Source organism: Telmatherina bonti (genome assembly GCF_933228915.1).
Source record: "Telmatherina bonti genome assembly, chromosome: 17".
Classification (NCBI taxonomy): domain Eukaryota; kingdom Metazoa; phylum Chordata; class Actinopteri; order Atheriniformes; family Telmatherinidae; genus Telmatherina; species Telmatherina bonti.
The window spans coordinates 17,076,320-17,097,735 of NC_136615.1; the positions used below are offsets into that span (position 1 = coordinate 17,076,320).

The window sequence follows — 21,416 nt, forward strand, 5'->3', positions numbered from 1 at the left end:
ATTGCTGACCATGTCAGTAAGACCAGTTCTAAGAAGATCAGTAAAAAGGATCTAAATTATTTTTAAATTTGACAATAAAAGTAGCTCCTGCAAGGCACAAGTTACTAAAACTAAAATCAACAGACCCAAACATAAATGCTCAGATTGTGACTTTTGCAGTTGCATTCAGTACTGTTCATGTTTAAGGAGCCAAACTTTTGTGGCCGATTGGTGTAGTGAACTTCAGAGGATCTGGGTGGGGGGAGGGAGGTTCCATTTGAAAACTGCATATGTGGGACAGTAGAAGAGAATTAAACAATGAGATGACAGTACTGAAATGCCATCCACTTCTTTAGTCAGTAAGCCAACTAAACTGAACATGTAGATACAACTGAGGACAAATGATATCACTGTTAAGTTTCTCTCATCTGTTTTTAAGGTGAAAGAAGAGAATTATGAATTATATGTTAACTGCAATTACACAACTGTTTATTGCAACGAAAAATGTTTTAAATTATTATCTTCAATTCATCTTCAAATGTAAGATGCACAAGGACCACTTAAGTCACAGAACCTACAAGCAGTCACATTACTGTGGTCAAAGTGATATGACTCAAGTGAAAAGCACCATTTCTATTCCTCAAACCAAAACAACAAAAACAAAAACCAGAACCTGAATAAATTTTAAAGCTGTCATTATTTGGACTTTTTAAGAGAAGGTGATGTACAGTAATCACAGAAACACTTAACAACACCACCTATCATTTCTGGTAGTTCCCATATCAAGTGGGGTAATATGGCAATATGAAAAATCATTTGAGAAAGAGAAACACACCTCAATTTTCATCTTATAAAACTTTCTGAAGGAACAGTGTATGGAAGCAAATAAAATCTAAATGTCAGCAGGATAGCCTCCCTTCAAAAAAATTTAATTGTTTTTACTTCTTGGGGAAAAAAACAAAACAAAATAGTCAGACTGAAAAAGCACCATCTACCTGATTTTGCAGGTGTAGAAAATGAGCCAAACCCCTGAGATGCTACGCTCCCTCCACCTGTGCTGAAAGTTCCACCAGCCTTCTGCTGCTCACCAAAGGACTGACCAAAGCTGAAAGTCTTGGCACCACTATTCCCAAAAAGACCGGTGGTGCCTACAGAAGAAAAAGTTTACATAGATTACATACATTTTCAAGAGCCGCTAAATAATGGATTGTTCTTGGTATTTCTCTGATTTGTTGCTAAATTCCTTGCAAACTCTTTCATCGAAAATATATGCAAACTTGTACCAGTCTGAGTGGGCTGCCCAAACCCTCCGGTAGATACAGTGGGGCCAAATGGGTTCTTGTTGGCAGCATCTTCACTTGGTTTTCCTCCCAGGCCACTGAAGAATGCTCCACCTGAGGATGAGCCTGCTGTACTGGCTGCATTTGAACCAAACAGGCTCCCACCAGTTGATGGCTGCTGCTGGTAAAGAAATGTTAGTCATACAGCAACATAGTTTTTCTGAATACAAGATAAGACATTCACAAGTTCCTCTTTCATTCAAAAAGTAGATACCTGTCCAAATATACTCCCACTGGTAGACTGTTGGCCAAACACAGGGGTAGCAGAAGAGCAGCCAAACACTGTGACGAAAGGGACAAAACAGTTGAGACCTGGATTATTTCTAAAGTCAAGTCACCATTTTAAAAGAAAAAAACTCTATAGATTCCAATTCATCTATAGAAAAGATTTAGCCGACTCCCATTCTGTTCTACGACATTGAATCTGTATACAAGAATGACAAGCTGTGTGTAGATGCGAAGCTAATACACGGACATCAGCTGTTCACATGAACACAACATTCTCAGACTGCTTTGAGAATTTAGAAAATGTTTGGGAAAGGGACAACTCCCTCCTACCCACTCAGGCTGACTACTATTAATAAAAACAGGTGTCCTCTCAGCCGAAAGATGATGCCCTCTGAAACAGTGCCACATCTGGCCATGTGAAAGTCGGCCAAGCTACTTAATCTCGTTGGCATATCCTACGCTGCAGACTGTCCTTAGAGACATAATATAATTCATAGATTGTCAGACTGTATTAGCTTTAGTGACTGTCAGATGTAACTGCTTGCAGCCATAAAGCTCCAAATCCAAACCACTTTGAGGGACAAGACGGCTTCTTACTGTTTTTTTTTTTTACTTGTTTTGAAAGCCATCAAGTATCAATTTTTTTCACCTAGCAATAGTCACAAATTTGAAATGTGAACCTGCTGAAGAATCACATGCAGCACATAGCTATATTTTATGTTTTTAAAAGAAAAGAGTGAAAACAGCAAACAGAGACATAAAAAGGAGGAGAGGTATTGACAAATTAAATCCCAACTGATTGTCACCTGATGGCTGTCCGAAGCTAAATCCTGAAGACGAGGATGTGGTTGTGTTGCTTCCAAACACAGATCCTTGCCCAAATCCAGAGCTCTGGCCAAATGCTGGGGCTGTACTTTGTCCAAACAGTCCTGAGCCAGTACTGCTGGCTGTGTTGGCACTGCTTGTACCAAAAGAGAAGGAACTTGCGTTGCTAACAGTAGAAGAACCAAAAAGACCTACTCCTCCAGTAGTCGCACTACTAGAACTTGCTCCAAATGTGGACTGGGCAAAAGAAAAGCCACTAGATGTTCCACTGCTGCTGGCAGGCTGGCCAAAACCACTCATCTGACCAAACACAGATTTGCCAAAACCAGTTCCACTTGATGCACCAAAGCCAGATGAGCCAAATCCTGTGGATGCTGGGGTTGTAGAAGCAGGAGGGGCAGCAGGTTGCCCGAAGACAGTGTTTGGGGCTGTAGTTGATGCACTGTTTACAACCGCAGGGGTGGGAGTGGTGGCTGCAGGAGCAGCTGTGTTGATCACCGGTATGACTCCAACAGAGCTGCTGTCTGTTGTTGCAGGAGCAGACTGAGTAAATATAGAACCTGGTTTTTCAGAAGTGGGTACCTGAAATGCTGCTGGGACTGCCTGTGAGACAGGTGTCAAAATGGTAAGGGCAGCAGTTGATGCTGTTGTGGATGCAGGAGCAGTAGCTGAGGGCTCGGGGGGTGCTTCTACTGTGGAGGGAACGCTGGCTGGTGCTGGGGGGGTTGCTTCAGCCTGTGCAGTGGTCGTGGAAGGAGGGTCTGGAGATGAAGCAGTTGTGGTGGAAGGAGGGGAGGGTGTTGGTGCTGAAGGTGTTGAAGTGGTTGCTGTGATATCTGTGGTGGCTGCATGGACTGCAGGCTCAGGTGCTACAATGCTGGTACTTTCCACAGCGGGTTCAGTGGTAGTAGGTTCTTTTTCAGGGGGTGGTGTTGTTTCAGATGGTGGTAGAGGAGCCTTTGGTTCCTGTGATGACTCTGAAGAAGCAGCAAGTAGACTACTGAAAGATGTAGGCAAAGCTGAGGCAGCTGAGCTGAAAGGGGAAATGGAAAAAGCTGGCTTTGTGTTTGATTCAGGAGGCTTAAACAAACTGCCTGATGTTGCCCCTTTAGACAAATCTGCTGCTGTTGAATCTTCACCAGACTTTTGGAGACCCACTCCAAAGCTAAACTGTGGCGCTCCCTTGCCAAGTCCACTGTCCCCAAAGGTAAATGCAGATGCAGATTTTGTGGAGGAATCTTTTGCCTCTTCTGCCTGGCATACCCGTAGTCCAGAGAAACTACCCAGTGTCTCTCCTCCAACTGTCTTTGGAGGTTGTGGCTCTGTAATGAAAGAAGCTGTAGTGGAGGTTGGTTTGGCTGCTTCGCCTATTGTGTTTTGGGCTAAAGTGGGAGACCCACTGCCAAAACCAGAGGAGGTGGACTTGGAGGTGAGAGTAAATGAATCCTCTCCAGTCTGGCCAAACACTGCCTTGCCATTTCCACCAAAGGAGAATTTATTCACATCTTTCACTGGTGAGACAAAAGGAGAAAATAAAAAATGAGAACATGCTCAAGAATTTCACAAGTGTTTTGTTATCAAGCTACTGTGTTGTATTTTTTACCCTGTGACGTTTCAGCTCCTTGAGTGACTGAAGAAAAACTGAAGCCTGTTGACCTACAAAAGCAAATCCTTAAAGTCAGAACAATTAAATAATCTTTGGCTTCTTTACTGTGATATCAGGAGAAACTGCTAGATTTCATTATCATATTTAGGAAATTGAAGCAGTAAAACATCTTGTTAATCTAAGCAAACACGCTTTTTCCTGTGCTTTTAGATTGAAAAGATGTGGGTAGAAGTAATACAACTTGTCATCTCAGAAAAGAAAAGAATAGACAAAGAAAAAAAATGGTATTGCTGTAGCTGTTACCATGATTTCCAATCAAACAAAATACAATCAAAATATTAATAATCCAACTTCAAAAGATATGTTGATCCTCTACACATCCCAAGATGCAAAATCAATTTTTATTGCTTAAAGTTTTGGCACATAAAATTATGAAAACTATTTTATCGAAATGAAAACCACAAAATATCTCAGACTATTTTGAGAAATATTTAATTCTTTAGCTCACCCAGTGGCAAAAGAGAAACCTTTGCTGGTGTTTTGGTCCCCAGAGACAGCAGGAATCAAAGAAACATCTGTTTTGGATGGGTGACCTTTGAAGACAAAATGTTTATCACATCAATATATGCATCAGTAATTTAGATTTGAAGATTTTACACACTTTTTTTTACCAATCCTTATGAGTTGTGGACTGGACTATAACTTGTTAATGAGTAACCAGATCAGGACAGTAGATAAGGGGTTATAATATACATTACTCAGTGAAAACTACATATACAACTTTGTATTTATCTTTAAAGCACAAAGTCCAAACTTTTCATTGTTTACTGAATATAATCATAGATTATATCCAACAATACTTACCAAACACAAAACCTGTTTGTGGGATGGATGCACTTTCAGTGGCCACCTTTTGGATACCTGCAGTTGTATTCTGGGGAAAGAAAAAAAAAAAAAGGATTTAAATACAGTTATAGCTCAATTTTTAGGAATAGCAAACTATTCTGCAAGCTGTTTAAGTATGTTAATCAGATTTCTTTGATCATACTACTACAGCGTACAGCTTAAAGTGGAACTATTATGTGCATTTCAGGCCAATTTATTTTTATTTCTGAGACCAGAAGGGCTGGGATTGATCTAGTTATTGTCACAAATCGCTTTATTTACTTCAGACCGACCCTCTCCGTAGGCTGTCAGATCAGCCTGCGGGCAAAACGAGTGGATTGAGACTCTTTCACATTAAGCCCTGCCTCCTGCCTCCTGCCACTGCGCTACATCGGTAGCGGGCACCACAACTGCTTTCGCTGTCATTGTAACATCTCATAAACAGAAGGATTAGGCTAGTATAAACTCAATAAAAAAATTTAAAAAAAATACAATGTCAACACATAGCATACAGCACTACATGTTGGAACCTGAATCAGACCCTGAAAACAAAGTGGAAAACAGCAACCCACAGCAACGAATGCAGCAGGATGTCTCTCGTTGGTAAACTCACCAGTCATCGTTTGAAATAATTTTATCCGACGTTTTCCACCCGCCTGATGTATTTGTACATGCCCTTGTTAACCAGTAGAAGGTAACCAATCACCGAACCTTTTTCCCCGGGACGTCACAAGGATTTCAAAGTAAAAAAAAACTTTCTAAAACAACGTGTTTTTTGTCGCCATGGAAACCGAACGGAGAGCGTGCTCGAACTCAAACTCAAACATTCGTTAAGGTTATAAAAAACAGTGTCGTTCAAATGTCTGATGAGGATTCAACAATGTAACACTGTAGAAAGCTCAGAAAACTCGAAATACCATAATAGCACCCCTTTAAACAACAGCAGGTATGCACGCATTAGATTCATAGATTTGGGTTTGTTTTTATCGAAGGGGTATTGGACCTGTACAAGGACAGGATCTGTATGAGGAGTTCCCCTGTCAGCCAACTGCAATTTGTTGCATCAACGTGGGAGAGACCTGAGACATTTCTCACCTCGGCAGTTAAAGGTCTGTCTTTAGATGCCAAACTGTCAGTAATCTGCGGATTTTCGCACGCTAAGTGTTCTTTAAAGTTATGGGGGGAAAAGGTTTGCAATAACACAATGCTTATTTTGACTACAACCCTTTATTTTTGGGAGGTGGGGTAGTTAATGTCTAATTAAAGTATGTGTGCTGGCATTTATTAAAAACTCTGTTTAAGTATTTGATGTTTGAGAGGATGCCTTGAAAAACATTCAATATGTGTCACATAGGTAACAGCTGAACACAAATGGAAAGATGACGTACAATAAGGGGAGTGAAGAAGAATAACTCATACTTACTCGCTTAACCTGGTTGGCAGAAACAGCTGCAAATGCTTGAGCTGTGGGATCTGGCACTGTAGAGCTGAGAAGAGTCAACAAAATAAGGAGAGCAGAATTTACTCAAATATCTTGCTGAGCAGTATTAAGTGAAATTAGATGTTGATGTTTGAAAATATATATGACTGAACTGTTTAATTCTCAAGCAAAGAAAACTAAGTCATAATTTAAAATACCTCATAAGTTGTATATAGATAGTGTCAAAAGCAAGAAAAAAAATGTGCACATCTACTGTTTTTTTCCTGTCTACATTGATGGAAATATGAATTCAGATTAAAGAGACAAACTAGACACAATTGACTATAAATGTTAGAGCAGTAATAAGGATTGTAACACATATTGCTGCCACACAAGTCTTGATTTTAAGCAAGAATATGTCTTCAAATTTAATTGCATGGGGGCCATATCCTTTTAGTATTTACCTGACGATGGGAGAAACTGACAGAGCTGATCCTTTCTCCTTAAGCTCCTGAACATTAACTACTTGGGGAACAGTCTTCAAAGTAGACTCTGTCAAGGAAGTACTGACAACAGCTGAATGCAAACAAAAACAGAGAAGAGAAGTTCACACAAAAAGTTGTACATACGGTTTTTATAGTTTAGGGAAAAAAAAGATGTATTTAAACAAATGAGTAAAAGTAAATAAAAAACAAGATACATCAGATATATCATATCAGACATATAGAAATGTATGACTATTTAAAAGGACATATATTTTTAATACAAGGAAGTAGGTAAAAGTATAACATTAAGCTGTCAATGTCATATTCTTTCATCTTCAAATCTGTGTCTCCCCCTGGTGGTTAAAAGGGGATATATTATGTAATTTATAAACAAGAAGCTGGCTACATGCACAGTACAGTAAAGAAAAAAAAAGACAATGGTTAATAAGTAATTATTTTTTGTTCACTTTGAGATATTTTTCCCACCTATCTTTTGATTGGCCATTTGTCTCCGCAGAGCAGCAGTCGCGGCAGCCTGCTGAGCAGGAACAGTGACAGGTATGGCTCTCTCTGTTGGTGGTGCTCCATGCTTTACTGTCTTTGTGGCAAGTGCAGTGCTGTCAGCACCACTGAGGTTGATTTTATTGGTTGGAACTGAAATTTTAAGACAATTTTGTGGAAAAAAAGCAGTTTTCAAAAAACAACACAAAACAAAACAAATAAATAAAAAAAGAAAAAGAAACAAAAGAAAAGCAAAGATCTCCATAGAAGTAGTAGGTATGATTTACTTACCAGGGCTGGCAATAGGGCTAAGTCCAAAGCCCATGCCTGGCACAGAGGGAATTTTTGTTAGAGGAGTGGACTGGATGGCTCCAAAGCCTGGCTGGATGGACGGGGTCCTCACCACTGTGAGGTGGCGGGGAGTAGTCAGTGCTGGAGCCAAGGCAGTCATGGGTGGGAGCTGAAGTGGCTGCAGCTCCTCTTCTTCCAGCTCCAAGTGAGATGGGTGAGGGTCAAGGGACTGAGAAAAGGAGGATGTTGAGCTTGCATCATCCAGGTCATCATTATATTTAGGTGAAAGAAAGGCGGAACGACACAGGTTGGCTGGAAAAGAAATGTTTAAAAAAAGTGAAAAAAATAACAATACATTTTAAAAACAAACATCCTTTTAGATACAACCATTAGCTTAAGAACAAACTTTGATTTGAACAAATCTTTGAATATAATTTAAGTAAATATGGCAAACTTTAACTTTTTAATGTACCTGGTGCCATTGAGCGCACGGGAGGCATCTGCCCCTTTGACAGGAAGTTGCGCAGTTGTGACTGCTTAGCTGGTGATATCTTGACTGCTGTAGAAATATTTGCCGTTAAAATTTCTAAAATGCTATACATTTTATCATCTTATTTTAAAAACTCTAAGATTAAAACACCTGGAGATTTAGTCTTTGGAGGGGTAGTATCCAGCCTTGCTTTCATTAATGAGTCCTTTAAACTCTCAAGCTCATTTTCCAAACTGAAAGAAATACAGACACAATATTATACACAACGTTTTTATCAGAATTTGGCACTTTAACCTTGTTTTTACCAGACCATACCCTCCTGTAGTTGCAGTATTTTGGTTTATAGTAGGAGTAGGTGCTTTGCTATAAAGTCGCAGTGATGTGAGCTTCTGAACCAGCTGATCCAATCTGTTCTTCTGCTGGTTGATGATGTACAGGTTGTTGGAAAGTGTATTGAAGAGACCCTCTCGTCCAGGTACAATCATGTGTCTGTGAGAAACAGACATAAATGATATGCAATGTACAAATATACAATACTGTTCTAACCAGACTTTGAATTACAGTTGAGGTAATCATTTAGACTCACTTCTGTTTTTTCTTCTTCTCAAGATGTTTCTCCCATTCCACATCCAAGACATCATTAACATCCTCTACAGCAAATGTGACATACTGGTACAGCCTGCGAATATCCTGATAAAATACAGAAACAAAGAAGATGAAAATATTATGAACTGCATTATTCATTCTTTTAAAATCTACTTGAGTCATCTTTTCTTCTCTCACCTTGAGCTGTTCCTCGCTGCGTGGATCCAGAGGTCTTTTGTACAACAACTGCCTGTAATTTCTGTCCTTGCTCAGCTCACTCTGGATCTTTGCTTCCTCTGCCCCAGCAAAGCCTTCCAGCAAGGTGGTCTTCAGTGTGCCAATGTCCCCATGCAGAGACTTCAGATGGGAAAGAAAAGATACAACAAGAGGTCGGAACAGGCTTAGCAGCTAAGTAATTATAAATTCATAGAAGATAATGTGAAAAAATATTGTTGCCCTTTATATTCCAGTCTGTTGCTCCAACAATGTTTTTGTGACCACAAATCACTTTATATCTTGTATTACATTTACTTTGAATACAATCTTCAGCACCGTCATCAATACTTTGACACATTTTCAGCATCAAACACTACAAGCCGTAATGCAGGCTTTAAAAGGCAATACTATCAAATTACAAACCCCCCCAAAAAAAAAAAAATTCAATGAAAATAGTTAATGTCTTAAAGACAAGATAGGAAACATAATATTTTCAATTACTATTACAACACTGTGAACTAATGGTAACTTTGTCATTCCAGGATCACAGTATTGGGTTTATGGGCAGCTGTGGGGGTGAAGACTGGTGAGTGAGCTCTTGTTTACAGATGTCAGCCTGATCAATTTAATATTCTACAAACATGGTCTTACCTCTGTAGTTTCTTTAATCTCCAGGGTGAAAATATGGAGATCCTCTGACTCTTTTCTTAACTCTTTCATCTCTTCATTAGTTCCAACCTTAAAATCAGCTTTTGCACTCCGTGCTTTAAGGTCATCTAACTCCTTCTGGAAATGAGCAATCTGATGGCAAACCACAAGTATGCTTACACAAACAACTTGAGAGAAGTTTTTCAAGACACGTTATAACATTGTGTGCAACATGGCAGCTTATTTTACCATCTTTATTCTGTAAAAAGTTTTATTAAAATGTTGAAAATCCTCTAACAACATTTTCATTTTCCAAGCCCTTATACTTCATGTTGAACTGTTTCATGGTTCAAGTCTTACCAATTAAAACACCAAAAAATAAACTATATAAAACTCTGTTGATTAAATAACATCTCTTACCTCCTCCAAAATACCAGCCATAATGGGATCAGAGTCTTTCTTTTGTTGAAGCTGTTTCTCTATAGCCTTTACACTGACAGCTGTCTGCAACAACAAAAGTAAAAATAAATACAAACACACATTTAGACTTTATGATTTTACTAATCACATGATTTATATGGGGCGACCATTAAAGCTGGTGATCCAATGTGACGCCCAGAAGTCTCATCTGTTGGACTTGCTCTAATTTGGAGCTTTTCATTCTCAAGATCACTGGAGAATTAATATGTAAACATTGTTTACTTCCAATAAGCACTGATCTTGTTTTAGAGAGATCTAAAATTTTATGTTTTTCATCCATTTTAAAAACAGCAGTAAACTCATTTTCCAGTACATTGGATCTATATTCCACATTAGGATTAAAACAACATGTTGGAGTATCATCAGCATAAATGACAACTGATGACTCATTTTAGGCATTAGGTACATCATTTGTATAAACTGAGAAAGAGAAAGGGCCAACATGACCCCCTTGAGGTAGCCCAGAGCTATGTGCAATGACAATAAAGACATTCTTAGTGAAAACCTTTTCAAGGGGCTTTGGGTCACTTCTTATCTCAGCGGGCTTCGTGTATGAATGCTGCATATGCAGAAAAATGTGCTGTACACATCAATGTACAAAAACATGGCATGAATCTGTGTGCACCACTATGCAAAGCTCTCATAGTTTGAGAGTGACAAACGTGAGATTACTGTAACTCTATTTTACACACTAAACTGTTTTCCTAAAAAGAAATGTAATATTCTGTGGATTTATTTCTCCTGTAAGCAAACTTTAGTGCATCCAAGTCAGCGGGGAAGGACTGTTTAATGTGCTGCATGATGTTCAAAGCATTACATTACAAAAGGCTTGAGGACTTCAAGGCATAAATTAGAAAGGCCAGGAGGATTTGTTTTCTTCGGGACAAGAATGATGGTGGCACTTGGGGCAGGTGGGCACAACAGTCAGTCGGAGTAGGATTAAAGATGTCTGTGTTCAGGAATGTTGTCAGGACCTGCAGCCTTGCATGGATTGATGCTAGACGGGACCTTGTGTACTCTAGCTGTGGTGAGCTGTAGTGTCTGGTTGTTTGTGCTGGCAATGGTATTTGTGCATGTGTGTGTTTTTTAGAGAATTAAATTAAATTAAAAATGGTTTAAAATCGTCAGTTTTTTTTAGTCCAGTTTTCCTGGTCTTGTGTTGTTTGATGCTGCTTGTGTGAATTTATGTTAGTGTTGCATCCATTTCATTGACCTTGGCTCTTTCTGCATAGTCAGCAGATTAAACAGGCAACGACCCAGCTGACATGTTTTTGAGCTAACTTTGCACCATATCTTTGGCAGAACAGTGAAATTTCTACACATCAAACAAGCCTTACTTGTGAAGTTTGAAAACGTGTTTGAGCACCAGGAGCAAGTTTCTGGACAACTGTCGTAGGTGTGCTGGTCTGAACAGGGCGCACTGGGGCTGAGAAATAATTCAGTGATAAAGTAACACATCTTGCCCTGAGCAGTGACAAAATTTCCAAGAATGATTTGATAACAGTAAAAATATGATTTACAAACTTGGTCATTGTAGACTTTCTTACCTAAAACAGCTGGTGGCTTACTGACGGAAAGTGAAGGTGCAGTCAAAGTACTGGAACTGGAAACAGCAGATTTGGGCAGCGAGGAATTAAAGGAAAAACTTGGTGCTGGACTTTCCACGGCTGAAAACCTTTAGAGACGGCACAACAATTTGTATACATTTGTATTTATATAAATAAAAAGTTCCAAAATTCAGTGGAAATATAAACATAAGCAGTCAGTACCTCTCATTTAGATTTAGTTTGACTGTTGGTGGTGAGGCAGTGGCAATGCTTTGTGGTGTTGAAGCTGGAGCTGGGGCTGACACAACTGGAGGTTTGATGGAAGCAGTGTTGAAAGAAAATGCTGAAGGGGCAGTGGGAGTGTCAGAGGGAGGCTTGGTGGCAAAAGAAAAGCCTGAGGATCCTGTGCCAAACACTGTAGATCCCCCTAGAGAGAAAGCTGAAGGAGCAGAGGTAGTAGAGCCAGTAGTAGGAATTGAGAAAGTAAAGGCTGATGAGGATGATGACACAGGAGCTGTAGGGAGGATGCCGAATGGGGCAGTGGAGGAAGCAGCAGCAGGAGCTGAAGAAATGGAAGCAACTGGAGCACCAATGTTTGAAAATGCTGCTGGGGTAGCAGGAATTGAGGCAGCAAGTTTAGGTGGTTGGGCTGCCAGCGAACCTGTGAACAGAAAAAGAAAATCCCTGACAAAGAATCTAATCAAATGTTGAGATTCTGTTCTCCACAAACACAAGTTGGACTCATTAAACAGCTCGTTTAAGCCGAGACAAAGTATAGCCACAAATCCAATTAAATAACCTTCTAAATATGCTTTTGATGTTACATTTTCTGTAATTTATTACCACACAAGGACCACATGACTCTTTTTTTATTATGTCCTAATACTTAGGATTTTAGACTTTAAAAGGTGTACCTTCTACTTTATGATTATATGAATGCAGACCAAAAAAAAAACATTTTCTCTATAGAGATTTGAACAAGTTTCACCAGGGACATGTTTGGGCATTGAAAAATGAGAAATGACGCATTAAATATGTCGAAGTACGCCAAGAGCTTTCAACATTATTGCAGCGAGAACATTTGAAAACACTCCTCTGAAGCCCTTCCAGTCACTTATTTAACCTGTTTAGATGTTCTCTTACCTGGCTTTGGCAGTCTCTCCTCTTCCAAGGCCAGGGTAGTACAGGGTGTGACTAGCTGTTTGGCCCCAGGATTGAAGTTGAGCATAGCAAATGGGCTGAGCAATCCCTCTGTGGATAGCATTAGCATTACAGGTGCTGGAGGAAGGGTCTTCTCGTCAGCTATGAGGGTGGAAAAAGTGTTTAGTTACAAAGATATTGATTCATCACCAACACAATATATTGTATAAACACATTAAAAAAAGTTTGCTACAATTTCACAAACAATATCAAACTTAATTTTCAATTTCTTTGTTCACAAAACATACAAAGTCTATTTTAGACAAAGCATTGTTTGTCACTGTAAGAGCTAAGAGCTGAGAATATTTAGGCATTTATGCATAAAGATTAGATGTTAGTGTTGCATCCATGTCATTGACCTTGGCTTTTTTTTCTGCAGTCGGTAGATTAAACAAGCACCAAGAACAATTTTAAGAAGCCCGAATGAAAAATAAAAAAAAAATGTAATACCTTTTCTGCTTCTCAAACCCATTTTTCTGCATTTTCAAAAACAGTGAAATATGAGCTACAACCCATATCTAGTTTGAACTACAATTTAAGTTAGACATCAAGACTTACGACTCAAATAAAAGATGGATCAGGCATTGTTGATGCTCTACAATGTGGACTCAGGGAAAGATGACATTTGCTGCTATTTCTCAGTGTATAGTTGTGTTTAACTAACTTCCTTCATCTTCACCATGGGGAATTCACAAATGGGTAAATGGGGAGGGATGTGACCAGACAGAAACAGCAGTGCTATATGAGTGTCTGGCAGACAGGGCCAGTTGAGATAAAACATTGCACTTAGACAGTAGCTTATCACTATTCTTTACACACACTGCAATACAGCACTGCAGTGGAAGCTGTCTGCACACAGCAACCTGATGGATTTGAGCACCGTCTGATCAATAGGGGAGTGCTTGACACAAACCGTTTTCAAAGGAAAAACAATAAAAATGCAATCAAGTACAAAAGATAATGAAACAAAATTCAAATATGACAAAAACTTGAGTTTAATCTTGTCTGGTGGCAGAGAATGTGTTATGTGAAGACTGGATGATGATCAACAACTTGACTATTGAACAAAGGACAATCATCATGTGGTTTTGAAGTGATGGCATGGTAGCCTGTAATGTACAGTGGTGTAAGTCAAATGCAGACAGTCAATATCCACAAAATGCTAAACAGCAGAACTCAACTGATTTATCCGCCAGACGATTAAATCACCATTTATAGCCCTTTTCAAAACAATGATTATCAGCCGAAGTTTTGCCAATTAAATGTTGACTTATTCTTAATTTCTCCCAAAACAGTAAAGTATCGGAGTTGAGGAGAATGATGTCCTTGTGTCTTTTTTCCAATAGATGGAGCTCTGGCTCCATTCAATCCTCAGTCTTCACCCTCGTCTTCTCAGTAACGTTCAGGAGTAAAGTTACGGTCAGGCAATATTACAAGGCTGAGCACAGCTTGCCAACGGTTAAGTTCATAACAACGTTGTGAAATTAATGACTTAACATGTCTCCAGATTCTGATTAACTCTTTTTGTGTAATGACGAGTTTGTTATTTATGTTGCTTTGCTAAAGTTGTGCTGAGCTCACCTAAGTAACTCCCTACATAGTAACGCGCAAGTGTGATCTGTGATGCAGTCAGTTAATTTGATCTGTAACTTGAGGAATGACTTGTCACAATGACCAGTTCATGTTATCGAGTGGAGTAAACTTTCCCTGTTATTATACATGGTCCTATCAGTCAGTAAAATAGACTTTTACACACTCTGCTAATTATCAATAACATTGCAGTAGTTATGCTAAACTAGCATAGCGTTGGCTCACAACTTAAAATACAGAAACAACAAATGTGTACAAAATACTTGAAAATACAGAACAACTGTTCACCACTCAGTCAGCTGGGTGTTGTGGCCATAGACATTATAAAAAAGGTTGTAGCACATACTCAGAGGAGCGATGTGAACACAGAGGGGGTTTAGTAACGTTACCGTCACACTGATTGTGACTGCTATATAACTGCTACCAACATCCCTGATACCACCAGAAAATGTTAGACTTGTTGATGCTCGTTTTGTCTTTAAATAGAGTCACTGAAAGGTCTGAAACACAGCTAAATATAGCGCCAATGCTGCTAAGTTAGTAGAGGAAGTAGTGTGTGCATCAGTGTAATGGGAGTGCCAGGAAATTGTGTGCTAACAAAAGTTTTGCAGTTAAATGAGTTATTTTTTTTAAAACATTAATGTCTCTGTAATTAATTAATCGTAATTAGCACATTAAAGTCCCACCCCTAATAAATATATTTTTCCATCTATTTAGCTTAACAAATCTCTCTCAAAGTAGGTTACACCCGTCTATTACTTAGTTGTCACTCATACATGAGGAAAAAACATGAATCTGTTTACTTTTGTGCTTGCCATGCACGGTTACCATGCATGTGTTGTAAAAATTAGAACTCTGTTTTTGCACTTTTGTGCAAAATCTAAACATGAAATCCATCTACAGTCCAGAAAACACTACTATAAATAATTTCACCTGTGACTATCACATCTGCGATAAAATGATTACATGCAAACTTGAATAGAGATAAAATGACAAGTTTCACCTCATTTAATTTAACCATCATTCTTTTCACAGTGCACAGGAGATGCAAGTTATTGACAGAAGTATGACCCGTGACAACTGTGTGTGAGAAAATGTTCTCGCAAATTAAACTTCTTTCAATGCATCTTTGTCAGAGTACATCAGAGCACAGCTGAACATACTGCAGAAACTCAAAATGTGATCAATGGTGAGTAGCCGTCTGTCATAGCATCCTTCAAAAACAGCCTCTTCATTCTGTTAAACCAGCTAATTTTATAAACACCTTTGAAATGATCTCATAGAAAGAGTTACTAATTTAGGATTCATTTCAATCCACTACTTGCATATTACATGCATGCTGTGTAGCTACATCAATTCTGCATCATGTGCGGCCTTTTACAACTTCTATTTAAAATGTTGTTAAACAGAATTTTATTTAATTATTTTCCCCTCAAGTCTGTTTAGATTTATATAATAGCTTCAACAAAGCTTCAACAATATGGCTTTCAGTAGTAAGTCAACTATTCTGTACTAGTCTTTTAATGAATGTTTTACAAGACAAGACTGATGAAAGCATTTAACATTTACTTAAATTCTTATTATAAACAATCTGAGTTTGGTTTTACTTAAAGGTAATTAGCTTCTGGTCAGTAAGCTGAAAAGCCAAATAGACTTACTGATGTGGATCTCTTGCTGGCTGGTGTAGTCAATGGCTAAGCCAAGTGGCAGAGTATCTTCATTTGTCTCAGTCACTGGAAGTTCGGCCCTACTTGCATCCTCCAAGATCCAAAGTTCCCACATCTTAAAATAGACAACACAGTTAACAAAATGCACAGTCTTTGTTTACTGTGTTTCCCTCTTTTATTTACACATTATTGTATAAATATAAACAATCTGCTAATTTCAGTGTTTTATAAGAATAAAATACATTTTACATCAACAGATGACTATCAGCAGTTAATCAGTAACAGCTTTAATCATAGAGAAGTTACAGCAACACTACACAGTGCAGAGTGAGGTATATTGATGGTTGTGTGGGAGATGTAGTTCAGTTTTAGGTATTTGGTTTCTTAACTGCAGACAATGAAAAAGGGAGAAATATTTGAAAAAGAAAAACTTTGAACCTTTGTTGTACAATCCCTATGACAGCTTATGCATTTAATTGCATCTGACACTTATTTCTTTTTATATTTAAAAGTCACTGCTTTACACATGTAACATTTTAAGTCATTGTCTAAATTAAATGAATTACCTTGTCATCTTGTCTGGCAATGACGCTGACCTCAATAGAAGCTGCCGAAGCAGCAAGCACAAGGTCCCTGGATGTAAAACATTGAAATTATACAGCAAGAAATTTAAAGCAGAGGACATGTTTTATCTCACGCCTGTTAATTATGTCCATCCTTACCAGTCCTCTATGTGACTTAGGAAATAGTGGTGTTGTCGCTCAGTGCAGCTGCCGTACACACTTTCACCAAAGTTGAGGTACTTTGTCTCCACTTTTTCATCCTTTTTCTGCAAAAACAAAAGTACATACGTTCAAGTAGCTAAAATAGTGATACAACAGATGTTTAAGTGTACAGCTGAGGCATTTGTTAGCTGCATATCCAATTTTAGCAGTGAAGGAACCACTGACTTTTCACATCCAGCTCTTGTTTAAAATACTATGTTTGCATATTTTTGTTAAGGTTTTTCGCAGTCTTCTGAGGAAAACTAACAAGTTTTTGAGTGTAATGCTGAACTACGTCTTTCAAACAGGCATAGGTAAGTTAATATAAACAAAAGTTATAAGTGGTGACTCAAACACCACTATAAAACTACATCAAATACAAATAAAATCCTTCAATAACCTTGTGTTTAGTTGCATAAAAAATCCAACTTGTATAACAGGACTAACAAAAAGCAGCATGTCAGGTGAAATTCAACACTACACAAAAAATGGAATAACACCGCAATGCAGAGACAATCTGTTCCTAAAAGAACCTGGCAGAGAATCAAGTGCTGCATTTGTTTCTTCAATTTGGTGCTGTGAAACTGAAGACTGCTGCTACCTGACAAAAATCCATGTGTGATTAAGCGAATCAAGTGGACCACAGATGTTTGCCGTACTCACAGGGAGGGAAATCAGCACTAGCTCAGGAGGGGTCTGCAGAGACCCATCTGCAGCAGCATATGCCACTGCAAACACATACGTTCTCAACCAGAGCAGATCTAGAGCTGCAGGGGACAACAGAAAAAAAAACCATTAGCAACAAAGGACTACAGTATATAGCCATTACAATAGGACTCAAGTACTTCTGTAGAAGATGCTTTTTTTTTTTAAACATGCAAACACAAACATTTTACACTTTAAATAATGTGTCGATAACAGGATAACACATTTAAGTTATTCTAATAGTTTCAAAAGGTTCAATCAGACCTTTGACAGGATCTTCAGAGGTGTAAAAGTGTGGACATGGGATAACTTTTTTTTCCTCCAGTGCCTTTTGAACAGAGGGAAAAAGTTGGTCACAGTTTTCCAAGACCAAGAATAATGTAATTTCCCATCTTCACGCATGAGGGTTACTTACTGGTGTATATTGAATAACTGTGGCATTCATTGTTCCCGCAGCAACCTGCTTTCCTTTTGGACTCCAGCAAACTGTGTTGAACAAAGTACATTTGAGCCACACCTGTTATATGGAGCACGTCATTTAAAAAAAAAAGATGTTATGAGTCATACTCACTGCAGGTGATGCCGCTTGAAGCAGGTAGCTGGGCCTGCATTCTGACAACATCTGTTACTTCCACAATCATCATGCTGCCGTCCGACAGGCAGGCGGCCAGCATTGATGCCTGAGCAGGACTCCACTTCAGGTCGTGCACTAAAGTGTCAGGGGGTACAGCTGGCTGAAGGGATGCAAACGGTAACTTCTGTGGTCTTGCCTAAGAAGACAAAGAAGAAACTATTCAAATACTTAGTTGGATATTTGAACAGAATAAGATAAATCCCATTTAATAAATGAACAGGAAAAGAGGAAGGGTGTGCTACAACCACACAAGACAAGACTGCTCCTCATTAGGACCTAACTTTACCCCCTTTTTCCCCTTATTTGGTAAAGTTTGATTTATTTGAACTTATCTGTAAGTTACATAATGGTATTCTTGATTTCCATCAGTATTTAGTATTGAACAATTGTTTACTAGATAAAACTGTAGTGACATAAAATGTATAACTGATATTTAGTGATTTTGGGACAAATTATTGCTCAAGTCAACTTGTCAGGCCAATTCAAATCAACTGGGTATGATGTCATTGTGACACTATCTAAAATTTAAATAAAAAACAAGCAATCTTTTTTATGTGGAAGTTCACAGATTTGGAACAATTTGTCAACAAGAATAGAAATTAAGACAAACTTGAGATCTTTTAACTCTCAGATGAAAGACTTACTTTCAGGAAGCTAAATTGGTAAACAATGAGATATACTAGTTTATACAGAGCATAATATTGGTCAATCCCTTTTCTTTCAATTGCTTATCTGGGTTATTCAGCTGTTTTTGTATGAATAGTTTTTATAATAACCTGATATAAGGATGAAGTACATTTAATAAAAAAAATTTTTAAAAAACAAAGGTAAAATAAGCACTAAAAAGTTACCTTGTTCATGAATGTGCGAACGTCATAGAATGTGAGTGATAAACCCGCCTCCTCAGAAATGCCACACACTGACAAGGTAAGTTCATCACAACTGAGAGCCAAGTGATGCAGAGTTAGTTCCACAGTTACTTCTGCCAATGATGGTGTCCATTTCACTAGAATACAGAGGAAGAATTAAGCTAAATCTGTAAAAACAAGTGACAAACTATGAATTTTAGCAGATCTGGATAAAGGATTAAGGTCAAAGAATTGTGAGCAAATCTTTATAGAGGAAAAAAAGGGAGATAAAACAAACTAACAAACAAATGTAAAAGACCACTGCTGATGTGGTCTGCCATCCAAAGACAAATTACTGACATTACAATTAGCAACATACAGATATTTTGAACAATCAGTGTAAAGCATGGCTGCCACTAAAATCTAAAAACCAAAACAAGCCTGGAAAAGCTTGTGGACAGAAGTGAAGTGAGTTAAATGTGTGGTAATTTGAAATAGGTCAATTTAATTGAGTTGCCATATTCAAAAGTCAAGCCAGGACAATCTGTTGTACTGTGTGGGTGGCAATTAACTTATACGACAGTCAAAACTACAGTGCACAGGCATCTTTGTTTTTCAATCACTCAATAACCACATAGAATAACAATAACAACCATATAGAGCAAAACTCAAAAGACAAAAATACTGATTCAAACATGTCTGGTCATGTTCTTACCTATTTCATAGGAGTTGCCATCAGCTTTATCAGCAGCCAGAATATCTTGAGTTAAATATACTTTAAATGTTGAGTCAAGCCCCACAAATGTTAAACCAAATTTGTTTGAGATGGTAAGCAGACTTGATCTGTCTTTTGGCAAATCTTCAGAAGGCTCAAAAACTTGTACTTTCTTCATCTGACGAAACTGAAAGTCCTGGATAGAGAAACAAAGAGTTACTTCATGGTTCCTTATATCAGGTGAAAATACTTGGCTGTTGACTCTGAAGTGCAACCCAACACTGAACATTTCATAACATTTCAGAAAACCTAAAACAAAACAAAACATTTCAGATATGTTAATTTTTTATTCATTTAAAAATAATCCTAGCTATAACTACAAAAACATAAAGGATAAAAAAAAAAATCTAATTGGTACTCTAAAAATGCCGTTTTGTGGTTTTTTTTTTATTTTTTTTAGAGGTGGTCTCTTATGTATCATGCTTGACACAAGAGAGACCATTAAAGTCTCTTAAAAAGTATTTCGTTCAATGTTGTTGTCTTTTGCAACTCAGGGTGATGGTTGTGTAAAAATCAGACTAATTAAACCAGACTCTTTAATCTGGCAGAAATTACTGTAAACATGATTAAAGAAATGTCTTGTTGTATCTTTGAGGGCTGTTGTCAGTCAGACGTATTGAACCATGTGAAACATTAATGGATAAGTTAGTAGTTTTAACGTATCTAATGTTTTTATATATAGTCACTAACAGTAAATGTGAATTCCAAATGCTGCCAGGTAATGTTAGACAGCCTGTGGAAGCTCTTGAGATATAAACCAACTTTATTTTATGCGGTTATTCTATATCTTGACATGAGATCGTTCAGCTACGAAGATCCCATTATTATGCTAACTGCTACAATGCTAGCAAGGATATGTCGCTACAAACCTAGCCTAAAGTTGCTTTAAAAGCTTTTTAGAATTTGCTTTAAAAGCCCCAACTAAGTTTTTTTTTTTTTTTGCTGTAAATTGTGTGGATTTCAAATGTATTTTTGTAAAGTTTTCACAGTAACCTAAAGTGGAAGTTTAAATCAAGCAGCTCGCTAACTAGTGCAGCTAGGCTAGTCACGACTATAGCGGATGAACTGACGCAGTAGCTTAATGCTACACAAGGCTGCCATAACAAGTTGAAGTTTGTAAGAGTCTACCTTCATTTCCCTCTCAGGAGGGGAGTCTGTATCGTCACTCATTTTGAAGGACAGAAAAAGGCTGGTGTCTTCGGTGAAGATATCTTGTATTTGTTTATTCCCTGTTAGTTTCTAAGACGAATTTCAGGCGAGCCACATCAGGACAGCCAAACACACGCCGCGCGGTTTTGTCTTACGGAAAGAAACAAGGGTGACAAGTAGATACCAGAGCAGGCCACAAAATCGATCTCCACCAAACCATATATAAACACCACACCATACACTGTATATGGTAAACGCCTTTTATTACATATACTCTACTTTTATAAATTCCACATAAAAGCATGCATTGCATTTAGGGGCTCGATTTAGGGAACAGACAAAAAGTAAATGACTCATCTAAACGACCAATAATTCAAAAATGTTTTTATTACCAGGATGTTCATGATGTTAAGCATTTCTACATAGTTTTAAATAGAATTTTGAATTCAATTTATTATTACAACCACCACTTCTTTCCTAAAGTTTTATATGACGCAGTTAGTGAGGCTTTTTTTCTGGATTGTTTTATTGTGAAATTTTGTTTTATTTGGTTTCTGT

General features: G+C 38.0%; 1 protein-coding gene across 7 annotated transcripts in view; it reads right to left on the reverse strand.

Annotated features, from left to right (window-relative positions):
- Nucleotides 1-20,974, reverse strand: part of nup214 (nucleoporin 214) — a 47,336-nt gene extending 26,362 nt beyond the window's left edge. For 3 of the 7 annotated variants that reach the window (XM_079257227.1, XM_079257224.1, XM_079257221.1), the window contains exons 1-31: nucleotides 20,838-20,974; nucleotides 19,650-19,845; nucleotides 18,938-19,092; nucleotides 18,024-18,222; nucleotides 17,868-17,938; nucleotides 17,717-17,780; nucleotides 17,411-17,514; nucleotides 16,706-16,812; nucleotides 16,550-16,616; nucleotides 15,975-16,098; nucleotides 12,670-12,828; nucleotides 11,749-12,187; nucleotides 11,527-11,654; nucleotides 11,317-11,405; nucleotides 9,920-10,003; nucleotides 9,503-9,652; nucleotides 8,637-8,992; nucleotides 8,366-8,539; nucleotides 8,201-8,283; nucleotides 8,033-8,119; nucleotides 7,561-7,872; nucleotides 7,255-7,422; nucleotides 6,748-6,859; nucleotides 6,287-6,350; nucleotides 4,843-4,912; nucleotides 4,487-4,571; nucleotides 3,976-4,028; nucleotides 2,354-3,883; nucleotides 1,534-1,601; nucleotides 1,263-1,440; nucleotides 975-1,127 (exon numbers count right to left, since the gene is read on the reverse strand). In XM_079257227.1, coding sequence (XP_079113353.1) covers nucleotides 975-1,127; nucleotides 1,263-1,440; nucleotides 1,534-1,601; nucleotides 2,354-3,883; nucleotides 3,976-4,028; nucleotides 4,487-4,571; nucleotides 4,843-4,912; nucleotides 6,287-6,350; nucleotides 6,748-6,859; nucleotides 7,255-7,422; nucleotides 7,561-7,872; nucleotides 8,033-8,119; nucleotides 8,201-8,283; nucleotides 8,366-8,539; nucleotides 8,637-8,992; nucleotides 9,503-9,652; nucleotides 9,920-10,003; nucleotides 11,317-11,405; nucleotides 11,527-11,654; nucleotides 11,749-12,187; nucleotides 12,670-12,828; nucleotides 15,975-16,098; nucleotides 16,550-16,616; nucleotides 16,706-16,812; nucleotides 17,411-17,514; nucleotides 17,717-17,780; nucleotides 17,868-17,938; nucleotides 18,024-18,222; nucleotides 18,938-19,092; nucleotides 19,650-19,845; nucleotides 20,838-20,879 — 5,671 coding nt within the window. In that variant the 5' untranslated portion in view covers nucleotides 20,880-20,974. The remainder of the gene's footprint in view (nucleotides 1-974; nucleotides 1,128-1,262; nucleotides 1,441-1,533; nucleotides 1,602-2,353; nucleotides 3,884-3,975; nucleotides 4,029-4,486; nucleotides 4,572-4,842; nucleotides 4,913-6,286; nucleotides 6,351-6,747; nucleotides 6,860-7,254; nucleotides 7,423-7,560; nucleotides 7,873-8,032; nucleotides 8,120-8,200; nucleotides 8,284-8,365; nucleotides 8,540-8,636; nucleotides 8,993-9,502; nucleotides 9,653-9,919; nucleotides 10,004-11,316; nucleotides 11,406-11,526; nucleotides 11,655-11,748; nucleotides 12,188-12,669; nucleotides 12,829-15,974; nucleotides 16,099-16,549; nucleotides 16,617-16,705; nucleotides 16,813-17,410; nucleotides 17,515-17,716; nucleotides 17,781-17,867; nucleotides 17,939-18,023; nucleotides 18,223-18,937; nucleotides 19,093-19,649; nucleotides 19,846-20,837) is intronic. The other 4 variants (XM_079257226.1, XM_079257225.1, XM_079257223.1 and 1 more) reach the window with 4 other exon arrangements.
- Nucleotides 20,975-21,416: the final 442 nt, after the last annotated feature.